This window comes from Salvelinus alpinus, chromosome 18, assembly GCF_045679555.1.
Source record: "Salvelinus alpinus chromosome 18, SLU_Salpinus.1, whole genome shotgun sequence".
In the NCBI taxonomy this organism is placed as follows: Eukaryota; Metazoa; Chordata; class Actinopteri; order Salmoniformes; family Salmonidae; genus Salvelinus; species Salvelinus alpinus.
In genome coordinates, this window is record NC_092103.1 from 42069068 (window position 1) to 42093594 (window position 24527).

General features: G+C 44.8%; 1 protein-coding gene and 1 long non-coding RNA gene across 7 annotated transcripts in view; one reads left to right on the forward strand and one right to left on the reverse strand.

Moving 5' to 3' along the window:
• map3k1 (mitogen-activated protein kinase kinase kinase 1, E3 ubiquitin protein ligase) overlaps nucleotides 1-17935 on the forward strand; it is a 60452-nt gene extending 42517 nt beyond the window's left edge. For all 6 annotated transcript variants that reach the window (XM_071351365.1, XM_071351367.1, XM_071351366.1 and 3 more), the window contains exons 9-20: nucleotides 667-835; nucleotides 1031-1285; nucleotides 3856-3977; nucleotides 6168-6259; nucleotides 6522-6714; nucleotides 7360-8773; nucleotides 10863-11015; nucleotides 11376-11538; nucleotides 12051-12182; nucleotides 13545-13687; nucleotides 14691-14822; nucleotides 15228-17935. In XM_071351365.1, the coding sequence (XP_071207466.1) occupies nucleotides 667-835; nucleotides 1031-1285; nucleotides 3856-3977; nucleotides 6168-6259; nucleotides 6522-6714; nucleotides 7360-8773; nucleotides 10863-11015; nucleotides 11376-11538; nucleotides 12051-12182; nucleotides 13545-13687; nucleotides 14691-14822; nucleotides 15228-15377 (3118 nt within the window). In that variant the 3' untranslated portion in view covers nucleotides 15378-17935. The remainder of the gene's footprint in view (nucleotides 1-666; nucleotides 836-1030; nucleotides 1286-3855; nucleotides 3978-6167; nucleotides 6260-6521; nucleotides 6715-7359; nucleotides 8774-10862; nucleotides 11016-11375; nucleotides 11539-12050; nucleotides 12183-13544; nucleotides 13688-14690; nucleotides 14823-15227) is intronic.
• Nucleotides 17936-21616: 3681 nt separating this feature from the next.
• On the reverse strand, nucleotides 21617-24158 carry LOC139544593 (uncharacterized). The gene is made up of 2 exons (XR_011668896.1): nucleotides 22850-24158; nucleotides 21617-22779 (listed from the first exon to the last, which is right to left on the reverse strand). It is a non-coding gene; the product is annotated as an uncharacterized lncRNA (long non-coding RNA).
• Between the last annotated feature and the right edge of the window lie 369 nt (nucleotides 24159-24527).

The following is a 24527-nucleotide window of genomic DNA, read 5'->3' on the forward strand; positions in this document are numbered from 1 at the left end:
CCTCAAGAACTTCTTTGAACTTGAAGTGCCGCGTGTGAGTATGCACACGTATGTTAGTGTGCGCACGTGTGTGTGTGTGTGTGTACGTAGGTTTGTCGTGAGCTCGATCCCCTCCACAGTGCGGTTATGTGAGCCAGACAGCCAGGCACCAGCCCTTGTTTTGTGCGTCTGCTTGGGAATGAAATGATAGCTGTTGTTGTTTTTCCCCATGAATACTGTCAGAAGACATGAAGACATGAATACTGTCAGAAAGTATCTGTTACCCCCTCCGCCCTGAAATTGTACCCAGTTGTTTTTCAATGTTTTTTTGTTGTTTGTTTGCAATTATGATGACCTGCCATGTCACATGACTCTCGTGCCAATACAACAGGAAGGAAAGAGTTTCATATTTTCCGGTTTCACTGGGTTGATTCTTGGCGTCTTCAGAATATGATTCCCCCCCACCTCCCCCTATTGACAACTTCTCCCCCCATTTCATTATATTCTGAAAGTATATTCCTGAATTCTGACCAAGCCTGAATCAGCATATTTGTGACCATTCTTTATTGTAATATCAAATGCGCAGAACTACAATTCAAACTTAGTCTAGTTACCTACCTACCACCACCATTTTGAGTCCCCCAAAAATCGCTAAAAGCTCACTGACTTTGGCGTCTTTCTCGGCAGCCATGACCCCTCATCTGTCTCCATGGAGAATGCGGCGGCGTCATCATCCCACAGCGAAGGTGGTTCCAGAGGGGGGTCATCGTCCCAGGAGGGGGACTTCACCCTGCCACAATACGGGGTCCAGCAGATCCCCCAGACCTACAAAGAGCTGGCCGAGCCCTGGATAAAGGTGAGCGGGGTGGGAAGATGGACGTGGGGTCTATAATGTGGGGACTCTGTCTTATACTTTCAAATTCTTCAAGGAGCTTTTGCATTTTTTAGGACTTTCCCTTTGCCTACAAAGAGGGGTTCACGTGTACTTGTGTCTCTATCCAATCAGTGCCATATTCCTTTCAGACTCATTTAATGTCTCTGTCCTCCCCAGGTGTTTGGCATGGAGGTGGTGGGCTGTCTGTTCTCCAGGAACTGGAACATCCGGGAGATGGCCCTGCGGCGGCTGTCGCATGACGTCAGCGGCGCGCTCCTCCTGGCCAATGGTGAACGCTCCTGGCCGGGGGCGGGGCTAGGGGCCGGGGCAGGCTGCTCTGAGGTGTCGGGTGACGTGGTGGTGGAGTCGTGCTGTAGCGTCCTCTCCATGGTGTGTGCTGACCCTGTCTACAAGGTCTACGTGGCTGCACTGGTGAGACTCAACATTTAGTCATTTAGCAGATGGTCTTATCCAGATCCACTTAACAGTTCCTGCATTCATCTTAAGATAGCTAGGTGGGACAACCACATATCACAGTCATGGCTGATAACTATTTAATTATCAGCGAAGTTGGTGCTAGTAAAAAAGAGCAGTGAGTGTTTTAGTACCTTATTTTCTTAAATATGACTGTACCATACTCCAGCTGTCAAGGAAAGCATTTTGGCCCCATAAAGTCTGAAGCCCCGTCCATAAACAACCTCTTATCACGGCGCTTCCAAAACGTTTATCTTCCAGGAATCACCATCACTTCAAAGACAAATTATACACTGTACTGTATGTACACAGTGATTGCAATGCATAGACGGTCAAGTAACTTCCATTCATTACCATGAACCCAGTGCTGAAGACATGAAATGTGTTGTTATCGGTACTCAGGAGTTGATTAATTAGCGCTACCCAATCTCCGCTTTCACCCCTTGGCCTGTCTCCCTTCCTTCCACCACAGCTCTTGAATTGTCCTAAAGTCCACTTCAACAACAAGCTAGCCTGACTAGTCCTAAAGTCCACTTCAACAACAAGCTAGCCTGACTAGTCCTAAAGTCCACTTCAACAACAAGCTAGCCTGACTAGTCCTAAAGTCCACTTCAACAACAAGCTAGCCTGACTAGTCCTAAAGTCCACTTCAACAACAAGCTAGCCTGACTAGTCCTAAAGTCCACTTCAACAACAAGCTAGCCTGACTAGTCCTAAAGTCCACTTCAACAACAAGCTAGCCTGACTAGTCCTAAAGTCCACTTCAACAACAAGCTAGCCTGACTAGTCCTAAAGTCCACTTCAACAACAAGCTAGCCTGACTAGTCCTAAAGTCCACTTCAACAACAAGCTAGCCTGACTAGTCCTAAAGTCCACTTCAACAACAAGCTAGCCTGACTAGTCCTAAAGTCCACTTCAACAACAAGCTAGCCTGACTAGTCCTAAAGTCCACTTCAACAACAAGCTAGCCTGACTAGTCCTAAAGTCCACTTCAACAACAAGCTAGCCTGACTAGTCCTAAAGTCCACTTCAACAACAAGCTAGCCTGACTAGTCCTAAAGTCCACTTCAACAACAAGCTAGCCTGACTAGTCCTAAAGTCAAACCAGCAGGGATTCTCCAGGGACAGACTGAGCATCTCTCTTTTTTCACTCTTCCTAGCCTAATTTCTTCTACTTCGTCTCTTTTAGAGAACAATATTTATTGGTGGCTGTTTTAAAAAATATGCAGACCCTCTGGGGAGCTTGACATTTCCCCCCGCGGCACTTTGCTTCAGCAGAGCTGCGGTTATGGAAAACAAAAAGAGTTCTGTCTTCTCTGGGGGCTTTCCAGCGTGTTTAGCAGCAGACAGACTTTTGGCGTCTGTTGTATTCTTCTATTAAGACAAAGCAGGGGATGTTGGTGATGGCGGGGAGTGGACTAAAAATACCATGGGCACCACCAGAGTTGGAAGAGTGGGACAAAAATCGACTTTAATCGCCGTTTTGAAAAGCCTCTACTTTGTTTGAGGCAGCCTTGGAAAGTGTGCTCAGATCACGGGGCAAAGTCGTTAGCTACGTGCGCGCTACCTGGGACCTTGTAACGAGTGAAAATGCCAGAGCCACCATTTCAATAACTTTGATGATTGGGGTCCTATTTTCTTGCCTTGTCATACCATGTGATGTGGCTTCCCCTTTGGAAGTTTTGTTTGTTTTGCCAAAATGCTTGTTTATTGATATGATCCGTCTCTCCTGAGAGTAGAGTAGGCTGTGGAGAATGTAGTAATGGAGGGAGAGGGAGGGAGTGCGTGTATGTAGTGCTGTGTTTGAGTGATTTGTGAGTGAGTGGGATGAGGTGGTTGGAGGAAGGAGTAGCCTTGTCTGCCTGGTGGAGGGAGGGAGGGAGGGAGGGTGGGGGAGAAAGTCTCTGAGTCCCTCTCTCTTTTTCTCTCTATCGGTCTCTGGGCAGCATTCCAATTCAACGCTCTATCAGTCACCACTCCCCACACCTCTTCTCTCTCTCTGGGAGTAAGGGTCAGGCTGCACCGCCTGTAACCCAGCACCTCTACCCCTCTCCTGGGGGGAGCACCACCAAGTGTCCTCCAGCCGAGGCCACAGAGGGTCTCTAATGGCCTGTGATCAGGCCCAGGTGGACATATTCTCACAGGAATAGACGGGGTCGTAACTCGACTGGGTCAAAAGCGTAATTTCCCCAACCGCCTTATTAGTATTACATTTGGGCTCCAAGAGGTCTTGTGTTGCGCAATCATTTTTAAATTAGCAACTTGCCATCTCAGCATTTGCCTTGTTTGGTTTAGTCATGTAGGTCAAAAACATTTTTGGGGGGGGAGCTTTATATAAAGTATTTAAAACTCATAGTTGATAGTAAGTTATTATACATTAGACTGGACAATATTGTTGTCACATTCACTATCACTGTTCTTGTCTTTACCCATGTTCCACACACAGGACTAGGGATAAAGTGTTTGTAGTACTGACTGTATGTTTGAAGTGGTAATGTGAACCCTGGTCTCTCACCCCCTTGTTGTAGAAAACCTTGCGGGCCATGCTGGTGTACACGCCCTGCCACTCAGTGTCTGAACGCTCGCGCCTGCAGCAGCTGCTCCGGCCCGTGGTGGAGACCGTCCTGGTCAAATGTGCCGACGCCAACAGGTAAAGTCAGTCTGAAACTACAGAGTGGGATAGATATGGGAGCCTGACTACAACTGCTTGTAGCTAGTGCCCTCAGGTGGAGAATACACAACAGGACTTGTTAGGTTTCTCCCAGTATGATCAGTGGTGAGTTCTATCAGGGATATTCACATCTGAGCCTGGAGGTCCGGAGTGATGCTGGTTTTCTGTTCTACCTGATAATTAATTGCACCCACTTGGTGTAAATCAGTCACTGATCAGAGGGGAACAATGAAAATCAGCAGTGGAACTGGCTTCCAGGTCCAGATATACAGTGGGGAGAACAAGTATTTGATACACTGCCGATTTTGCCGATTTTCCTACTTACAAAGCATGTAGAGGTCTGTAATTTTTATCATAGGTACACTTCAACTGTGAGAGACGGAATCTAAAACAAAAATCCCGAAAATCACATTGTATGATTTTTAAGTAATTCATTAGCATTTTATTGCATGACATAAGTATTTGATACATCAGAAAAGCAGAACTTAATATTTGGTACAGAATCCTTTGTTTGCAATTACAGAGATCATACGTTTCCTGTAGTTCTTGACCAGGTTTGCACACACTGCAGCAGGGATTTTGGCCCACTCCTCCATACAGACCTTCTCCAGATCCTTCAGGTTTCGGGGCTGTCGCTGGGCAATACGGACTTTCGGCTCCCTCCAAAGATTTTCTATTGGGTTCAGGTCTGGAGACTGGCTAGGCCACTCCAGGACCTTGAGATACTTCTTACGGAGCCACTCCTTAGTTGCCCTGGCTGTGTGTTTCGGGTCGTTGTCATGCTGGAAGACCCAGCCACGACCCATCATCAATGCTCTTACTGAGGGAAGGAGGTTGTTGGCTAAGATCTCGCAATACATGGCCCCATCCATCCTCCCCTCAATACGGTGCAGTCGTCCTGTCCCCTTTGCAGAAAAGCATCCCCAAAGAATGATGTTTCCACCTCCATGCTTCACGGTTGGGATGGTGTTCTTGGGGTTGTACTCATCCTTCTTCTTCCTCCAAACACGGCGAGTGGAGTTTAGACCAAAAAGCTCTATTTTTGAATCATCAGACCACATGACCTTCTCCCATTCCTCCTCTGGATCATCCAGATGGTCATTGGCAAACTTCAGACGGGCCTGGACATGCGCCTGCTTGAGCAGGGGGACCTTGTGTGCGCTGCAGGATTTTAATCCATGACGGCGTAGTGTGTTACTAATGGTTTTCTTTGAGACTGTGGTCCCAGCTCTCTTCAGGTCATTGACCAGGTCCTGCCGTGTAGTTCTGGGCTGATCCCTCACCTTCCTCATGATCATTGATGCCCCACGAGGTGAGATCTTGCATGGAGCCCCAGACCGAGGGTGATTGACCATCATCTTGAACTTCTTCTATTTTCTTCTATTTTCTAATAATTGCGCCAACAGTTGTTGCCTTCTCACCAAGCTGCTTGCCTATTGTCCTGTAGCCCATCCCAGCCTTGTGCAGGTCTACAATTTTATCCCTGATGTCCTTACACAGCTCTCTGGTCTTGGCCATTGTGGAGAGGTTGGAGTCTGTTTGATTGAGTGTGTGGACAGGTGTCTTTTATACAGGTAACGAGTTCAAACAGGTGCAGTTAATACAGGTAATGAGTGGAGAACAGGAGGGCTTCTTAAAGAAAAACTAACAGGTCTGTGAGAGCCGGAATTCTTACTGGTTGGTAGGTGATCAAATACTTATGTCATGCAATAAAATGCAAATGAATTACTTAAAAATCATACAATGTGATTTTCTGGATTTTTGTTTTAGATTCCGTCTCTCACAGTTGAAGTGTACCTATGATAAAAATTAAAGACCTCTACATGCTTTGTAAGTAGGAAAACCTGCAAAATCGGCAGTGTATCAAATACTTGTTCTCCCCACTGTACATTTCCATGATATATCTCTAAGAACTGACTCAAATATGGGCACCTTTACTTGTGGTATAATACTGTTAGTCAACAGATCTCCATGATTCCTGTCTCATTTCAGTAGGTCTATGTTGCACACTGTATAATCTCGTTTAAGCCAGAACTAAAATGCTGCTTCATTTGGTCAGAATGTTAACGTAGTCTGTCCACAAGAGATAACACACTGTATAAAAGTTAGAGTATGAATGACGGCCATTAGCAGTCTAGCATGGACATTAATTCTGAGTGTCGTGTCCAGTCGTACCAGCCAGCTGTCGGTGTCCACACTACTGGAGCTGTGCAAAGGCCAGCTGGGAGAGCTGGCTGTGGGTAGAGAGATCCTCAAAGCAGGTAAGAGCTATAAATCCCATGCAACCCCTCTGGGTTATCAGTGGAAATGTAGTATTCACCCCATATCACATACTCACCACAATTTATATATGCGACTTTGACTATCTGTTGTCTTAAGTGTTTTTTCTTCTTCTCAACAACAGTAAATATGCCACTTGTCTAATACTCAATATCCATCTGGCCATTAATGCCCAGGTGCGTAGGTCCTCAACATCCAACTGACAACTCATTGTAAGCGTCTCTCCCTATCCATCTCGCTCAGGGTCCATCGGTATTGGCGGGGTGGACTATGTCTTGAACTGCATCCTGGGACCCCAGACGGAGGCCAATAACTGGCAGGCCCTGCTGGGCCGTCTGTGTCTGATTGACAGGCTCCTGCTGGAGTTCCCTGCTGAGTTCTACCCCCACATCGTCTCTGGAGGGGACTGGCACCAGTCTCAGACCCTGGGGGACAGGTACGCAATCTTCTCCTCTTCTAGACTTGTTCTTGTATAGCCTGATTCACCTAGCTGCTGACTCGAGTCTGACTCCCTGGGAGAGGAGTGCCACAGGGATGAGCGTTGTGCCCAGTGATATTTCCCTGACTTAGTAGTTTGGATCTTGTAGTCACGTAGCCTTGAGCTCACAGCATTGATATGGTGACCTTGTCCTGGTATAGCCTCGATCACCTAGACAAAGTCAAAACCTTGTACGCTTGAGTGCGTAGCCTTGGATACATAGCCTTGACCTGGCCCATTACTCTGAATGCTTGGGAAGTTCATTAAGGGGCCTAATGTGCTATGATGGATTCTTTGGGTATTGCTATTAATAAACACTCCTAACTTTATAAAAAATGGTGTCCTGGTTTGTAGCTTGTAATTCAGTAGTTTGGTCTGTTCTTAATGTTGATGACATGGTAATTAAAATATTTTTTATTCTAAGTTAAAATATGTAGACTCGTGATGACCAAACTCGGGTCTGGATACAAACTCGGGTCTGGATAACACTTCCTTGAATCGTGCCTTTATATCTCACACAGTGATTTTATTGCAAGAGAGTGTACTATAGGGAATAGGAAGCTACAGCCTTTTAAGTTGTCCTTCTCCTGTTCCTCTGTCCAGGTATCAGAAGCTGCTCCCCTTACTGAGCTTCTCACTGCAGTCCATCGACAACTCCCACTCTATGGTGGGCAAGCTGTCTCGCCGCGTGTTCCTGAGCGCCGCGCGCATGGTGGCCCGCGTGCCGCACATCTTCGTCAAGCTCCTGGACATGCTGAGCGTCACCAGCTCCACTCACTACGCCCGCATGCGCCGCCGCCTGCTCGCCATCGCCGAGGAGATGGACATCCTGGACGCCATCAACCTGGGTCTGGAGAGCATGGAGCACAGCGCCAGCGAGGCGCACCAACGGGCAAGCGCCGCCTTCCTTGAGCCCTCCGCGCCTCAGAACTCGCCCAACGTGACCGAGAGCAACACCCCGACGCATACGGTCCAGATGACCAGCGGGAAGGGAGGGAGAGGTTTCTCCGGCAACCTGGGAGCGAGTCCTGAGGATATAAGTGAGAGGTTAGCGGCCATCTCAACTAGCGCTGGGCGTCCCAATATGGCCACTTCCACGTGCGGTGGGGCCCTGGCCGAGCACCCAAAGCCCCCCGTTCAGGCGCGTAACCGCCCCCTCAGCCAGTGCCTGAACTCTACGCCTTCCAGCCAAACCCCCAGCCTCCCCTCGCCCTCCGCCTCCCACCCTCCCCCCTCCTTCCCAGGCCCTGACAGCAGTACCAAACCCCGGCCCCAGAGCTTCGTCCCCAGCAAGCTAGCGTCAACTGCCCCCTCTTCTGCTTCCTCCTGCTCTCCAGGCGCCCAGCGCAGGTTTCCCCAGCAGAAGCCCTTCAGCAACAAGGACCCAGAGAAGCAGCTCCCCTCCCCCTGTTTCACCCAGGCCCGACCCCTCCCCTCCAGCCAGATCCACAGACCAAAGCCCTCCCGACCCACCCCCTCCGAGGGGGCCAAGACCCTCTGCACCTCGCCCACTCCAAGAGCCGCCAAGATGGGCATGAAGCTGGACCTCCAGGGGGAATCGCCCAGCCTCTCCACCAGCGCCTCCGGAGGTGAAGGCCCCTCCACAGGGGGCCACATGGGGGGGGCCACCACCCTCATCAGCAGCGAGGACAGCTGCTTCACCCCTGTGGAAGAGAAGTTCCGTGGACTGGATGCCTCTGCTGAGCTCAACTCCTCCATGGAAGACCTCCTGGAAGCATCTTTGCCCGTTGCTGGTGACACCACCACCGTCACGTTCCAGTCGGAGGTGGCCGTGCTGTCGCCGGAGCGGGCTGGGGACGGGCCGGGAGGAGGGGGAGAGGTGGGGATGTACAGCGAGGACGTGACGCAGCACCAGAAGTGCAAGGAGAAGATGGAGGCGGAGGAGGAGGCGGCGCTGGCCGTAGTTATGGCCATGTCAGAGTCGCAGGATGCGCTGCCCATCATCCCCCAGCTGCAGGTGGATAAAGACCAGGACATCATCATCATCCAGGCAGATGTGAGTCAATGTGCACCTTCAGTAACATATGTCCCTACAAGGCTTTAGACTTCCTCAGTGTTCCCTAAACAAAAGGGCAGTTTCCCAGACACAGATTAAGCCTTATGTTTCTCCATTGAGCTTCCTTTTTCTCCAGGACTAGGCTTAATTTGTGCCCAGGAAACTGCCCCAGTAACAAATAACATATAATTTTTACCTTTATTTAACTAGGCAAGTCAGTTAAGAACAAATTCTTATTTTCAATGACAGCCTAGGAACAGTGGGTTAACTGCCTTGTTCAGGGACAGAACGACAGATTTGTACCTTGTCAGCTGGGGGATTCGATCTTACAACCTTTCGGTTACTAGTCCAACGCTCTAACCACTAGGCTACGCTGCCGCATAGAGAACATTGTCACACCCAAGGTCAGAGAATACATGGGAATAATCATTCATATCAACCTGCCAATGTTGACTGAGGCCCTAAATCTAACCCACAGCGTGTGTGTGGTGCTAGGCCTATTACCTATACACATGCTGGCTGTGGGAAGCCTACCACTTCACGGCTGAGCCGTTGTTGCTCCTAGACGTTTCCACTTCACAATAACAGCACTTACAGTTGACCAGGGAAGCTCTAGAAGGGCAGAAATTGACAGTGCCACATTGAAAGTCACTGAGGTCTTCAGTAAGCGCCATTTTACTGCCAATGTTTGTCTGTGGAGATTGGCTGTGTGCTTGATTTTATACACCTGTGTGGCTGAAATAGTCGAATCCACTCATTTGAAGGTGTGTGTGTATGTACAGTTGAAGTCGGAAGTTCACGTACCTTCAAACTCAGTGCCTCTTTGCTTGACATCATGGGAAAATCAAAAGAAATCAGCCAAGACCTCAGAAAAAAAATAGTAGACCTCCACAAGTCTGGTTCATCCTTGGGAGCAATTTCCAAAGGCCTGAAGGTACCACGTTCATCTGTACAAACAATAGTACGCAAGTATAAACACCATGGGACCACGCAGCTGTCATACCGCTCAGGAAGGAGAAGCGTTCTGTCTCCTAGAGATGAACGTACTTTGGTGCAAAAAGTGCCAATCAATCCCAGAACAACCACAAAGGACTTTGTGAAGATGCTGGAGGAAACAGGTACAAAAGTATCTATATCCACAGTAAAACGAGTCCTATATCGACATAACCTGAAAGGCCGCTCAGCAAGGAAGAAGCCATTGCTCCAAAACCGCCATTAAAAAAGCCACACTACGGTTTGCAATTGCACATGGGGACAAAGATCGTACTTTTAGAAAAAAAATTAAAATAGAACTGTTAGGTCATAATGACCATCGTTATGTTTGGAGGAAAAAGGGGGGGGGGGCTTGCAAGCCGAAGTGCACCATCCCAACCGTGAAGCACGGGGGTGGCAGAATGTTGTGGGGGTGCTTTCCTGCAGGAGGGACTGCTGCACTTCACAAAATAGATGGCATCATGAGGGAGGAAAATTATGTGGATATATTGAAGGAACATCTCAAGACATCAGTCAAGAAGTTTAAAGCTCGGTCGCAAATGGGTCTTCCAAATGGTCAATGACCCCAAGCATACTTGCAAAATGGCTTAAGGACAAAGAAGTCAAGGTATTGGTGTGGCCATCACAAAGCCCTGACCTCAATCGCATAGACAATTTGTGGGCAGAACTTAAAAAGCGTGCGCAAAGCAAGGAGGCCTACAAACCTGACCCAGTTACACCAGCTCTGTCAGGAGGAATGGGCCAAAATTCACCCAACTTATTGTGGGAAGCTTGTGGAAGGCTACCTGAAACGTTTGACCCAAGTTTAACAATTTAAAAGCAATGCTACAACATACTAATTGAGTGTATGTAAACTTCTAACCCACTGGGAATGTGATGAAAGAAATAATTCTCTCTACTATTATTCTGACATTTCACATTCTTAAAATAAAGTGGTGATCCTAACTGACCTAAAACAGGGAATTCTTACTAGGATTAAATGCCAGGAATTGTGAAACCGAGTTTAAATGTATCTGGCTAAGGTGTATGTAAACCTCCGACTTCAGGTGTGTATGTGTGTGTCATACTGACGTGTTGTCATCCCATGCTTCCCCAGACTCCAGAGACACTGCCTGGCCATACCAAAGCCAAGCAGCCCTACAGGGAGGGCCAGGAGTGGCTGAAGGGCCAGCAGATTGGCCTGGGGGCCTTCTCCTCCTGCTACCAGGCCCAGGACGTGGGCACTGGCACCCTGATGGCCGTCAAACAGGTGAGAAGAGGAGACACATGCCAACCACAGATGTCTGCCCTGATACACACCTGTTGATGTCAGAGAAATAGATGGTTATAAAAATGTGTCCTAGCCAGTCAGAGCTCTTACCATAGCGCATGTATACCTATTCAATGCTTTCCCATCTACAGGAGTGTTTAGGGAATAAGGGCTAGGTGTTGTTGCTAGGTGGGGCCTATGGGTCTCTTGTGTTCCCTGGTGCAGAAACTCTGGGGATTCCATGTCAGAGTTGTGACTTCATTTTAGCTAGTGACCTCAAACTGAGATGTTGCCCTTAAAGAGAATGTCCAGCTCTCTTCCCCTGATAACCCTGTGTATGCATGTCCTCCCCGACTATAGGTGACCTACGTCAGGAACACATCGTCGGAGCAAGAGGAGGTGGTGACTGCTCTGAGGGAGGAGATCCGGATGATGGCCCACCTCAACCACCCCAACATCATCCGTATGCTGGGGGCCACCTGCGAGAAGAGCAACTACAACCTGATGGTGGAGTGGATGGCAGGTAACGACCTCCTCCTCTGCTGCTGCTGCTGATGATGATGATGATATCCCACGTTGAAAAAAGCCTTAATTGAAATTTTGGGGGGGGGGGGGGGTTCCTGCTTTTCTCATTTGTTCAATTCAATTTTGATTTAGTTGATAAAAAATATTTATGAAAATTGATAGATTTTCGTTTTCTTGCTTTTTATCTTTGATGTGATTATTCTTTTTGTATTTATTCAACTTTTCAGAACTGGGTACATAAAATAGAAATTTAACCTTTAATGAGTGATGAATATGTATCAGCAGCATTAACTTCCTGTATGTAAATAAGACAAGTCATGTCCAATTGGAACTAACCAGAAGTTGAACTTGATAGTAGATATTGTAACTTTTGACCCCATCCCTACTATAAATTTCCTCCTATAACAATCACATATGTTGCTCCCGTAGAAATAGAAGTACTGGGTGTACCATTAATAGGATAAATAGTCATTATATTTCATGGGTTGATCCTCTCTCTGTTGTGTACAGGTGGCAGTGTGTCCCATCTCCTGAACAAGTATGGAGCCTTCAAGGAGGCTGTGATCATCAACTACACGGAGCAGCTGCTCCGAGGCCTGGCCTACCTCCACGAGAACCAGATCATCCACAGAGACATCAAAGGTGAGGGCACACACATACACACCCTCCAGCGCACAGGAAGTCCCTGCTGCTATTGAGCTGCCTGTCGCAGGGTTCAAGGTGGGCTCTCAGGAAACACACTCATTCCATGTGTTTCACCTTTTCCGGGTGGAACTTTGGAGACTGAGTGGTAAGTAACTGCTGCTGTAAGTCGCTCTGCCGAAGAGCGTCTGCTAAAGGACAAATGTAGTGTAGAAATAAGAAACTATAATAAGGGCTTGTGGTTTGTACTGGACTGGTCAGGAATAATTAACTAGAGACTGACTACTGGCTTTGTACTGGTCAGGAATAATTAACTAGAGACTGACTACTGGGTTTATACAGGTCAGGAATAATTAACTAGAGACTGACTACTGGGTTTGTACTGGTCAGGAATAACTAACTAGAGTCTAACTACTGGGTTTGTACTGGTCAGGAATAACTAACTAGACTGACTACTGGGTTTGTACTGGACAGGTCAGGAATAACTAACTAGAGACTGACTACTGGGTTTGTACTGGACAGGTCAGGAATAACTAACTACTGGGTTTGTACAGGACAGGAATAATTAACTAGAGACTGACTACTGGGTTTGTACTGGTCAGGAATAACTAACTAGAGACTGACTACTGGCTTTGTACTGGTCAGGAATAATTAACTAGACTGACTACTGGGTTTATACAGGTCAGGAATAATTAACTAGAGACTGACTACTGGGTTTGTACTGGTCAGGAATAACTAACTAGACTGACTACTGGGTTTGTACTGGACAGGTCAGGAATAACTAACTAGAGACTGACTACTGGGTTTGTACTGGACAGGTCAGGAATAACTAACTACTGGGTTTGTACAGGACAGGAATAATTAACTAGAGACTGACTACTGGGTTTGTACTGGTCAGGAATAACTAACTAGAGACTGACTACTGGGTTTGTACTGGACAGGTCAGGAATAACTAACTAGAGACTGACTACTGGGTTTGTACTGGACAGGAATAACTAACTACTGGGTTTGTACAGGACAGGAATAATTAACTAGAGACTGACTACTGGGTTTGTACTGGTCAGGAATAACTAACTAGAGACTGACTACTGGGTTTGTACTGGACAGGTCAGGAATAACTAACTAGAGACTGACTACTGGGTTTGTACTGGACAGGTCAGGAATAACTAACTAGAGACTGACTACTGGGTTTGTACTGGACAGGTCAGGAATAACTAACTAGAGACTGACTACTGGGTTTGTACTGGTCAGGAATAACTAACTTAGAGACTGACTACTGGGTGACTAGTCAGAACACACCTCACCCTACCTCTCCTGTTATGGCATACTATAACTCACCTTCTCTCCCCCTGTCTCCTCCAGGTGCCAACCTGCTGATTGACAGCACAGGTCAGAGGCTGAGGATAGCTGACTTCGGTGCTGCAGCCAGACTGGCCTCCAAGGGCACTGGCGCAGGGGAGTTCCAGGGCCAACTCCTGGGAACCATTGCCTTCATGGCCCCAGAGGTAGGCATGGATGAAAGGGAGAGAGAGTAAATCTGTTTTAGAATTAGCATTCTGTTCCTGGCCTTTATAGTGCAATCCTTTTGACTGGAGCCATAGTGAATTTCAGACACAGCCTAACACACACACTGCGTACAAGTGATGGCTCGCATAAAACGAGTAAATTCCGCCACTTAAACCAATGTCCTAAGATCAAAACCCCCAGTCCTCTGTATCCTCTTTGTGGAGAGGGTCTGAAAGAGGTAGAAGCCGAAGCATTAGCCTTCTGTGGGGTCTGTTCGTTTTGAAGAGGGCCCTGATCATGCTGGTATTAAACTGGGCTGTCATGCTGTGGGAGGCCTGGGCAGTTGAACTCCCTCCTAATTAAACAAGGTTTTGGGAGCCACTACAATAACAAGACATTAAGGGGTCGGCCTCCATTGTGGGGGCCTTCTCTTTCAAAGGGGATTAAAATGCTCTTACATTTGGGAGTTACTGAGAAATCTAAATCCACTTTAATTCACTTCCGTAGCGAACACGTGACTCTGAATGGCCCGTATAATGGCGGCTGGGTTTCACCGCCGGAAAAAAGCTTTGTCGGAATCCAACGACATTTTAAATGGCCTTCCCCATACGTACGAAAGCTAGATTTGGCCTGGGAATAAATTGAAGCCATAGTCATGTGACAAATGTAGAAACAGGGCAACTAAATAGACACAACAAAACATAATGCCCGCCTATGGGAGGCTCCGTAATACATTTAACTCTTTTTGGTTTGACGTTGTGTGTCCATCCACCAAAAAGTGTCTGTTGTGTAACTATTCCACTCCTCAACAACACCCAGTCAAGTGCTATAAAACAATGACTTGCCATTTCAGTCCTTTCTGCCGCTATTTGCAAATGCTAGCCTATGAATGGAGTAGAGTTAAGTGTGTGTAGTGGGCGTGTGCAGTAAAGGCTTAAATTCAATAAACGTCACGCAGTTGTCCATATGTTGATACCTTTTTGTGTACGGTTGACTCTGCAGGTGCTGCGTGGACAGCAGTACGGCCGGAGCTGTGACGTGTGGAGTGTGGGCTGTGCCATCATCGAGATGTCGTGTGCCAAGCCCCCCTGGAACGCAGAGAAACACTCCAACCACCTCGCTCTCATATTCAAGGTGCCACCAATACAAGCACAGCCACAAAGTTAGATTTTAAGGAAACCATGTCTATTCAGTTAGATAAGTGATAAATACATTTTATAAAAAAAAAAAAATGTGATCAATGTGTCTTCACGACCAGAAATATCCTATACCTAGAAATGTTATTAGTACTCTTTAACGTTACCATTGAATATGTGACCCACTAAAAACCACAGTCGGTGTTTTACATCACTAGATGGAATTGGCACCACATTACTGTCTTACATCACTAGATGGAATTGGCACAACATTACTGTTTTAGGATTGATGTACACGTAGAGCTGTAAAATACATATACCAGAAAAAGCACCCTATTGGCCTGTTTCATCCAAAGGTTGATTGGGTTTCAACAGTAGCATGACCTCACCCTCCCTCCCCCAGATTGCGAGTGCCACCACGGCGCCCTCCATCCCTCCCCAACTGACCCCTGGCCTGAGGGACGTCACCCTGCGCTGCCTTGAGCTGCAGCCTGCCGACCGGCCCCCATCCAGGGAACTCCTCAAGCACCCCGTCTTCCGCCTCAACTGGTAGTCCCCAACATCCTCCCACAGTCCCCCTAGCCTCACTATCCCATAGTGTCTACTACTGAAGGCCCAGCCAGCCTGCCTGCTTTTCTCTCCTCCTCCCACCGCTGACAATCAGACCAGCCTCCATAACACAAGACCAGCCTACCTAACCCCAGACCGCCCTCCATCCACACCAAACTGCCCCCAGTCATGAGTGGAGGGCCTGGGATGGATGGGATACCTGGGTAATACCCTCCCACTCCACTACTATGGCCTCAAACTGCTGTACCTTAGCACAAAATGCAAAAAGCGAGTCGCAAACGTTCTACTACGAAAACGGTGCTTTCTTAGTTAGTGCCATGTTGGTATACTGTAGTCTGTATTGCTCTGTTTTATCAAGCCTCTGTTCTGGTAAAGAAATGGTTCCGTCAGCACTTTGGTAGCCATTTTGCAATGGTTTCGAGAAGTTCTTCTTCCCATTTTAACCCCCCGTGAGTCAACAAATAAGTCCTTAGAACCGCAATCTGGAGACGACGGAGTAAAATGGTTTTTATCACTGTTATGTTGTAACGTCGGGTCATAAGTTTCCGACTCGGTTTTTGTTTTTAGAGTATCCTATGTGTAGAAGAAAGGCATAATGAAGCAGTTTTAATCGGTTGAATTTGTGCATAACTGCATTTCTATAAAGATGCCTTTAAGATGTGCATTTTACTGTTGGGCCATAAAGCTTAGTCGAATAATCATGAAGATTACTTAAGTATTTCAGGGAGCGGTGATATATCTAACAGAAACATTGCTAGTTTGGCTAGCATAACGCTGAATGTGAACGCTTACGATGCCCGTATTGTCTCAAATGTTATTTTGTTTGATTTTATTTTATTTTTTAGATAGAAAGATCCCATGTATGAAGTTATGATTTTATATATATATATATAATAACACCCCAAAAAGATAGATATATTTTTGGGGTGTTATTGTATATTCAAAGCTATCCTTAAGAGATTGAGACATATATTGTGTATGGGCGTAAGTTTTCCGAACAACATTTTGATGTCGTACCACACTGTTAAAATGAAAACACCCTGTTGGTCTCTTAACTCTCGCTGTTACAATTGAGCCATGTGCATCGCACATATTTTAGCGTTTTTTAATCATTTTATGAGCCCTAAATGCTGTGTCCATACATTCAAAACCGCTATATTCAATATTGATCTACCATTCTTCTGGTGCTGTTCCTTTGTAGAATGTCACGCTACAATTCAACAATTTAGATTTATTTTTATTTTTTATCTTGGCTCTATTTTTAAAACAAATTGTTATAAAATCCATGTACATCTGAGGTTTTCTATGACTCTTCTATTTTCCATTGTGGATACTCTATATAATGAATATAAATGCTGTACAATGTTTTTTATTTTTGGTGGAGGGATATTTCTCTGATTTAAGGCTGACTTTTCTGCTTAAATGTTTTACCATCTCTTTTTGATTAGAATTCTCAAACATGTTCCTAAATGGTGTTAATTTATGAACTATAACTCTCCAAGTGTTGTTGTTCTGGTTGTAATCTATTAAGAAAGTAAAAGGATGATAATTAAGATGTAGAATGTTTCCAAATTCAACCTTTTTTTAAATGGGGAATATGCATTTAATTGCTATTTTTATTTGGAATCTCTTAATGGCAAGGGTTTGAGACAATTTCAAAAATTCTTTTTTTTAAGCAGAAAATGTAATCTATTTAAAACATATCCTATTCTTTACGTGGAGTACAAGCTGATCAAGCTTGAAGAGTTAAATGTAAATACATGTGAAGTTTGGTAGCTAAAATGATTGTACTTGACTGTATTTTTATACCATACTCTTTTCCATTTTATTTTTGTTCCTGCTTCGGGTTATTTTTCTTATGCCTTTTTAAAAGCTTTAAAGTTATGCACTCTGGTCTTTTTTATATACTGGAAGAAAAATCTGTTTCTGTCATTCATAAAAGCTAATCAGTATTACTTCAATTTGTCATGTCTATAATTCTTACCAATCTCTTAATGCCTTCGGAATCCTCTTGTCCACCTGTGTCTCAGCCAGCTTGCTGGTCTTTATCTATTTTGTCTTATTTTATGCTGATGTGATGTAATCTTATGTGCTTTTTTTGGATCTAAGCTGGACTGAAATTTGTGTGAAATTGTTTCCTGTGTCACTTGGTGGTACTTTTTTTATTTGTAAAAAACATCTTGCTGTTTTATTCCAGTCTCTACTACCTCAGGTGTCCTATAGAGTCTCTTCTACCAAAGTTCACTTTCTCAATATATATATATATATATATAATCTTTTTTTTGACTTCGTTTTTTTTTCTTCAAAGATTTTCAGGGCTTAAGGGCTAACTTATATTAGCACCTTTACTGTGCAAATAAACTCATGAAATCTCTGGATTAAGAAAAAAAATGGCTTAAGCTGTATCCTGTAAGTTAAAATGTATCAAGATATTTTAATTATTACAATTTTTACCCCATTCTAAGCATTTTATTGCATAAATTGGAACTTATTTTGGTGTTTGTCTTTATGGTAAATAAACAAAGAATTGGGAAAAAGGTTTCTTGTTCCTCCTGTCAATTCTTTGTCAAAGCCTCAGAACCACATAACTACTGTGTTCAGTTTATCAATGGGCATACAGACGAGTATCCTTGACTTTATTATGAGTTAGAGCAACCTCTACTTCAGAATGCCGGTGCTATTCAGTCCAACCTATGTCTTCCCTTTTTAAAATGAAGGTTAAATAAAACCTTGTCATCTGAGATAGATCCTTAACTGTGGGCGACAGGTAGCCTAGTGGTTAGAGCGTTGGACTAGTAACTGAAAGGTTGCAAGATCTAATCCCCGAGCTGACAAGGTCAAAAAAAATCTGTCGTTCTGCCCCTGAACAAGGCAGTTAGGCCATCATTGAAAATAAGAATTTGTTCTTAACTGACTTGCTTTTTTAAATAAATAGTCAGTACAGGACAAAGATGCGTATAACTCTTAACTCTATCAAAACCATGATCACTTTCCTTGAAAGCATCATGTGGTAGGACTTGTTCTGGAGGATAGGGCTAGCACAATTACCGCGGAACTGCCAGTTATGGATGAAGACCGTCATGAAAAGAAAATAACCGTCAAACGTTTAACTGAAGACTGGTTCTTGCGGTTGAGTCAGTTTCTGCTGTAACATGGTTAAGAACATGATTAAACTTTGTTGCTCCTTGCTGAAACAAGCAAAAGAGTGTTTGTGGAATGGGGACACTCGTTGTATTCATTATATTTCTATGGCAGCACGCATTCAGGAGGAGAACATGCCAGTTAAGATCATCCAGAATTCCAGACTGACACAGCCCTACTGGTGGTTGTGTTGGAGATGGACCTGTCAGTTGGTTCAGTACAAGTCACTCAGTGGAATACTGGCCTAAAAGTCTATTTAACCAAGACATGCCTTGTCTGGCTTCAATAATAATATATATTTTAAAATGTAACACGCTTTTCAAAAACCCAAATTGACACAAAAAAATGTATATATAAAAGTGTAAGAGCTGTTTGAAAAGACCTGAAATTTCAACCTGTTTTGTTGGGATGGAGTTTATGCCTGCCTGATGACATCACCAGGCAGTAAATGAGTTAATGGAATAAAGAAAAGCCAGTTCTTAACCCTTCTGCCAATAACAGCTAGTTTTCAGTTTCCCCACTAAGACCACTCCCAGACAGTCCTAGCTAAATTCTTGCTTGAGAAATTGCTCTTTTACGTTTCATTTCAATCTACACAACACCCCATAATGACAAAGCAAAAATAGGTTTTAGAAATCTTTGGTAGTTCATAAATAATAAACAAATCATGTTTACATAAGTATTTGTATTCCGACCCTTTTCTCAGTACTTTGTTTAAGCACCTTTGGCAGCGATTACAGCCTCAATGCTGCACAGCTATTTCAGGTCTCTCCAGAGATGTTCAATCGGATTCAAGTCCGGGCTCTTGCTGGGAAACTCAAGGAGTTGTCCCGAAGCCACGCCTGCGTTGTCTTGGCTGTGTGCTTAGGGTCCTTGTCCTTTTGGAAGGTGAACCTGGATCAGGTTTTCATTAAGGATCTCTCTGTACGTTGTTCTGTTCATCTTTCCCTCTATCCTGACTAGTCTCCCAGACCCTGGTTGTCCTTCTGGAAGGTTCTCCCATCTCCACACATGATGCACCTGAGCTCAGTTGCGAATCTCATAGCAAAGGGTCTGAATACTTATGTAAATAAGGTATTTCTGTTTTTTATTTTTAATACATTTGCAAAAATTTCTAAACTGTTTTTGCTTTGTCCTTATGGTGTATTGTGTGTAGATAGCTGAGGCTGAAATGTGACAAAGCGAAAAGTAAAAAAAAAAAAAGTTTTACAAATGTATTTACGTAAGTATTCAGACCCTTTGCTATGAGACTCAAAATGAATCTCAGGTGCATCCTGTTTCCATTGATCATCCTTTAGATGTTTTTACAACTTGATTGGAGTCCACCTGTGGTGGAAATTCAATTGATTGGACATGATTTGGAAAGATACACACCTGTCTATATAAGGTCCCACAGTTGACAGTGAATGTCAGAGCAAAAAAAAGCCACGAGGTCGACGAAATTGTGTGTAGAGCACCAAGACAGGATTGATTCAAGGCACAGATCTGGAGAAGGGTACCAAAGAACACAGTGGCCTCCATCATTCTTAAATGGAAGAAGTTTGGAACTACCAAGACTCTTCCTACAGCTGTCCGGCTGGCCAAACTGAGCAATCAGGGGAGAAGGGCCTTGGTCAGGGATGTGACCAAGAACCCGATGGTCACTCTGACAGAGCTCCAGAGTCCCTTTGTGTAGATGGGAGAACCTTCCAGAAGGACAACCATCTCTGCAGCACTCCACAAATCAGGCATTTATTGTAGAGTGGCCAGAAGGAAGCCACTCCTCAGTAAAAGGCACATGACAGCCCGCATTGAGTTTGCCAAAAGGCACCTAAAGGACTCTGACCATGAGAAACAAGATTCTCTGGTCTGGTGAAACGAAGATTCAACTATTTGGCCTGAATGCAAAGCGTCACGTCTGGAGGGAGACTAGTCTTGATCGAGGGAAAGATAAACGGAGCAAAGTACAGAGAGATCCTTGATGAAAACCTGCTCCATAGTGCTCAGGACCTCAGATCGGGGTGAAGGTTCACCTTCCAACAGGACAACAATCCTAAGCAGCCAGAACAACACAGGTGTGGCTTCGGGACAAGTCTCTGAATGTCCTTGAGTGGCCCAGCCAGAGCCCGGACTTGAACCCGATCTAACATCTCTGGAGAGACCTGAAAATAGCTGTGCAGCAACGCTCCCCATCCACCCTGACAGAGCCTGAGAGGATCTGCAGAGAAGAATGGGAGAAACTCCCCAAATGCATTTGTGTCAAGCTTGTAGCGTCAAACACAAGAAGACTCAAGGCTATAATATTCCCTGGATTTCACTTTGTACTGACTGCCACATGAGTATAATAAATACAACTTGAAAAGATTAGCTCAGCAGCACAGAATGAAATAATGCCATGTCGTGGAATTCCTGGAAGCTCATTTGTTATGTCATAAGTAATGTTCTATCAAAATGTCATTCTTTATTACATCATAGTTGTTTGATATAATAAAGTAATTTGAAAGTATTCAATTTGATAGACGCAGTAAAGAGGTCAATGGAACTCAACCAAAACAATGGAAATGCCATGGAAACGTGTTGGGGAAAGATCCCTAATCTCCTGATTGCCCCCCAGCAAAATTATCCTACATTTAGTGTAAAATACACATATGTTGAGGTAAAATCAGAATATAATGTTTGCATGGATGTTAAACCCAATACATGTTCATGTCATAGTGACCAATCAGCTGCATTACAGTTAAAAACGACTGACTACCACCACAGATTGCTGTACGCTAGCTATGCTACCAGTTTAAATTATACGAACGGGAGTTAGCATTTAGCAGTCACTTCTTCTAAACCTGAATAGGGACTACTTCTAAATGTTATGCAGCTAAAACAGACAGATATATCCAAATCTGACTTTAGTAATCACATTGTGGGCCTGTTACAATACACCAATCATGACTGATTTGATGAATATCCACCTTGTTAGATCAGATTTGTTTACTGTGCGCCAATCCGCTATCCTTCTATCCCCCATGGTCTGTGTTCCATTGGCCTCTTTACCACATCTATAGGCCTTTATTTTCTTTCGGTAGAAAATCACTACTTGAGACTTGATTACATTGTTAAATATGATTTATTTCAGATAAACAATAGAAATACAGCATAAAAAAATTAAAAAAAGATTGTTTTGTTCTCTGTAACATCACATCAAGTGTCATGTAATACAAAAAAAGTGTTCCTATTGCTAAATCTATTTAAGTATCCCTGGATAGTTCAACGCTTCCATTTGGTCAGCCATTTTTATTCACAACAAACAGGTAATCAACTTGCACTCACCAGATAGCATCTGAGATGTACATGGACACAGTCCTGTTACATTAATTCATCCCTAACCCAGACCTAAAATCTTGCGTAATTGTAGAAACGGAACGTCTGTTAACGAGAGATGAATTAATCTCCAGAGGAGAAATGTGATGTCACCAGTAAAGACAATGACCAGAGTACTAGTGACTGATGAAACAAGTTCATAATGATGTTCATAAGAGACTGTATAATAGCCAAAAGATTCACTGGAATAGACTAGAATCAATGGAAAAGTGTGCATGCATTGATATCTAGGCTACGTGTGCCTTTTTTAAAATGTATGTAGTTCTGTCCTTGAGCTGTTCTTGTCTGTCATTCTGTATTATGTTTTGTGTGGAACCCCAGGAAGAGTAGCTGCAGCTTTTGCAACAGCTAATGGCGATCCTAATAAAATACCAAATGACTGTACAATACATCCTGAATACATTAGCTAATCGTGGAGGACCTCTGTCCCATCTTAAGTAACAGGTACAAAGTGCAATACATCACTTCACAAGGATCAATTGAATAATATGCATATAAAAAATAATAAAGAGCAATAAACGATATAAAACATGACAATCAGTTCACCTTAAATATGGTCGTCTAAAATAGATAAACAAAAACAGGGCAAAGGGTCATCAACCCTTATCTTTTTCCTGTAGGCATATTGTAGAGGGTCCTGGAGAGCACAGACCTGCACCACCTTCTCAAAACACTTCCTGATCTGTGACTGAGGTCAATGCTATTGGCCTGAATTGCTGCCCTGCATTTGTCTTTGTTTTCTTTTTACAGACTGACACTTCACATGACTATGTGTGGTGTTTTGCACCCATTGGGATATTTGCCATAAAGATTAACATAGACAACATGTATGTAATGAAGTACCTCACAAAACACCTGTGGTTTAACCACATCAGGACCTCACAAAGCACCTGTGGTTTAACCCCATCAGGACCACACAAAGCACCTGTGGTTTAACCCCATCAGGACCACACAAAGCACCTGTGGTTTAACCCCATCAGGACCAGATGCTGTATTTGGTTTAAAGCACCTAGATTCCTCATCAATAGTGACAGCTATGGGTGGGGTGAGATTAACATTATCATTCATCATATAGAGAGAGTAGTATGGACAAGTCCTGCTCATTCAGACTGCATTTGATCCCATAGCCTGTGATCAGCTCTATTCCATTCCACAAGCCCCTCGTTTTTCTATCATGCAGCTGACATTCCATTCCACAAGCCCCTAGATTTCCTATCCTGCAGCTGACATTCCATTCCACAAGCCCCTAGATTTCCTATCCTGCAGCTGACATTCCACAAGCCCCTCATTTTTCTATCATGCAGCTGACATTCCACAAGCCCCTAGATTTCCTATCCTGCAGCTGACATTCCATTCCACAAGCCCCTAGTTTTGCTATCCTGCTGCTGACATTCCACAAGCCCCTAGATTTGCTATCCTGCTGCTGACATTCCACAAGCCCCTAGATTTGCTATCCTGCTGCTGACATTCCACAAGCCCCTAGATTTGCTATCCTGCTGCTGACATTCCACAAGCCCCTAGTTTTGCTATCCTGCTGCTGACATTCCACAAGCCCCTAGATTTGCTATCCTGCTGCTGACATTCCACAAGCCCCTAGATTTCCTATCCTGCAGCTGACATTCCACAAGCCCCTCATTTTTCTATCATGCAGCTGACATTCCACAAGCCCCTAGTTTTGCTATCCTGCTGCTGACATTCCACAAGCCCCTAGATTTGCTATCCTGCTGCTGACATTCCACAAGCCCCTAGATTTGCTATCCTGCTGCTGACATTCCACAAGCCCCTAGATTTGCTATCCTGCTGCTGACATTCCACAAGCCCCTAGTTTTGCTATCCTGCTGCTGACATTCCACAAGCCCCTAGATTTGCTATCCTGCTGCTGACATTCCACAAGCCCCTAGATTTGCTATCCTGCTGCTGACATTCCACAAGCCCCTAGTTTTGCTATCCTGCTGCTGACATTCCACAAGCCCCTAGATTTGCTATCCTGCTGCTGACATTCCACAAGCCCCTAGATTTCCTATCCTGCAGCTGACATTCCACAAGCCCCTCATTTTTCTATCATGCAGCTGACATTCCACAAGCCCCTAGATTTCCTATCCTGCAGCTGACATTCCATTCCACAAGCCCCTAGTTTTGCTATCCTGCTGCTGACATTCCACAAGCCCCTAGATTTGCTATCCTGCTGCTGACATTCCACAAGCCCCTAGATTTGCTATCCTGCTGCTGACATTCCACAAGCCCCTAGATTTGCTATCCTGCTGCTGACATTCCACAAGCCCCTAGTTTTGCTATCCTGCTGCTGACATTCCACAAGCCCCTAGATTTGCTATCCTGCTGCTGACATTCCACAAGCCCCTAGTTTTGCTATCCTGCTGCTGACATTCCACAAGCCCCTAGTTTTGCTATCCTGCTGCTGACATTCCACAAGCCCCTAGATTTGCTATCCTGCTGCTGACATTCCACAAGCCCCTAGTTTTGCTATCCTGCTGCTGACATTCCACAAGCCCCTAGATTTGCTATCCTGCTGCTGACATTCCACAAGCCCCTAGATTTGCTATCCTGCTGCTGACATTCCACAAGCCCCTAGATTTGCTATCCTGCTGCTGACATTCCACAAGCCCCTAGTTTTGCTATC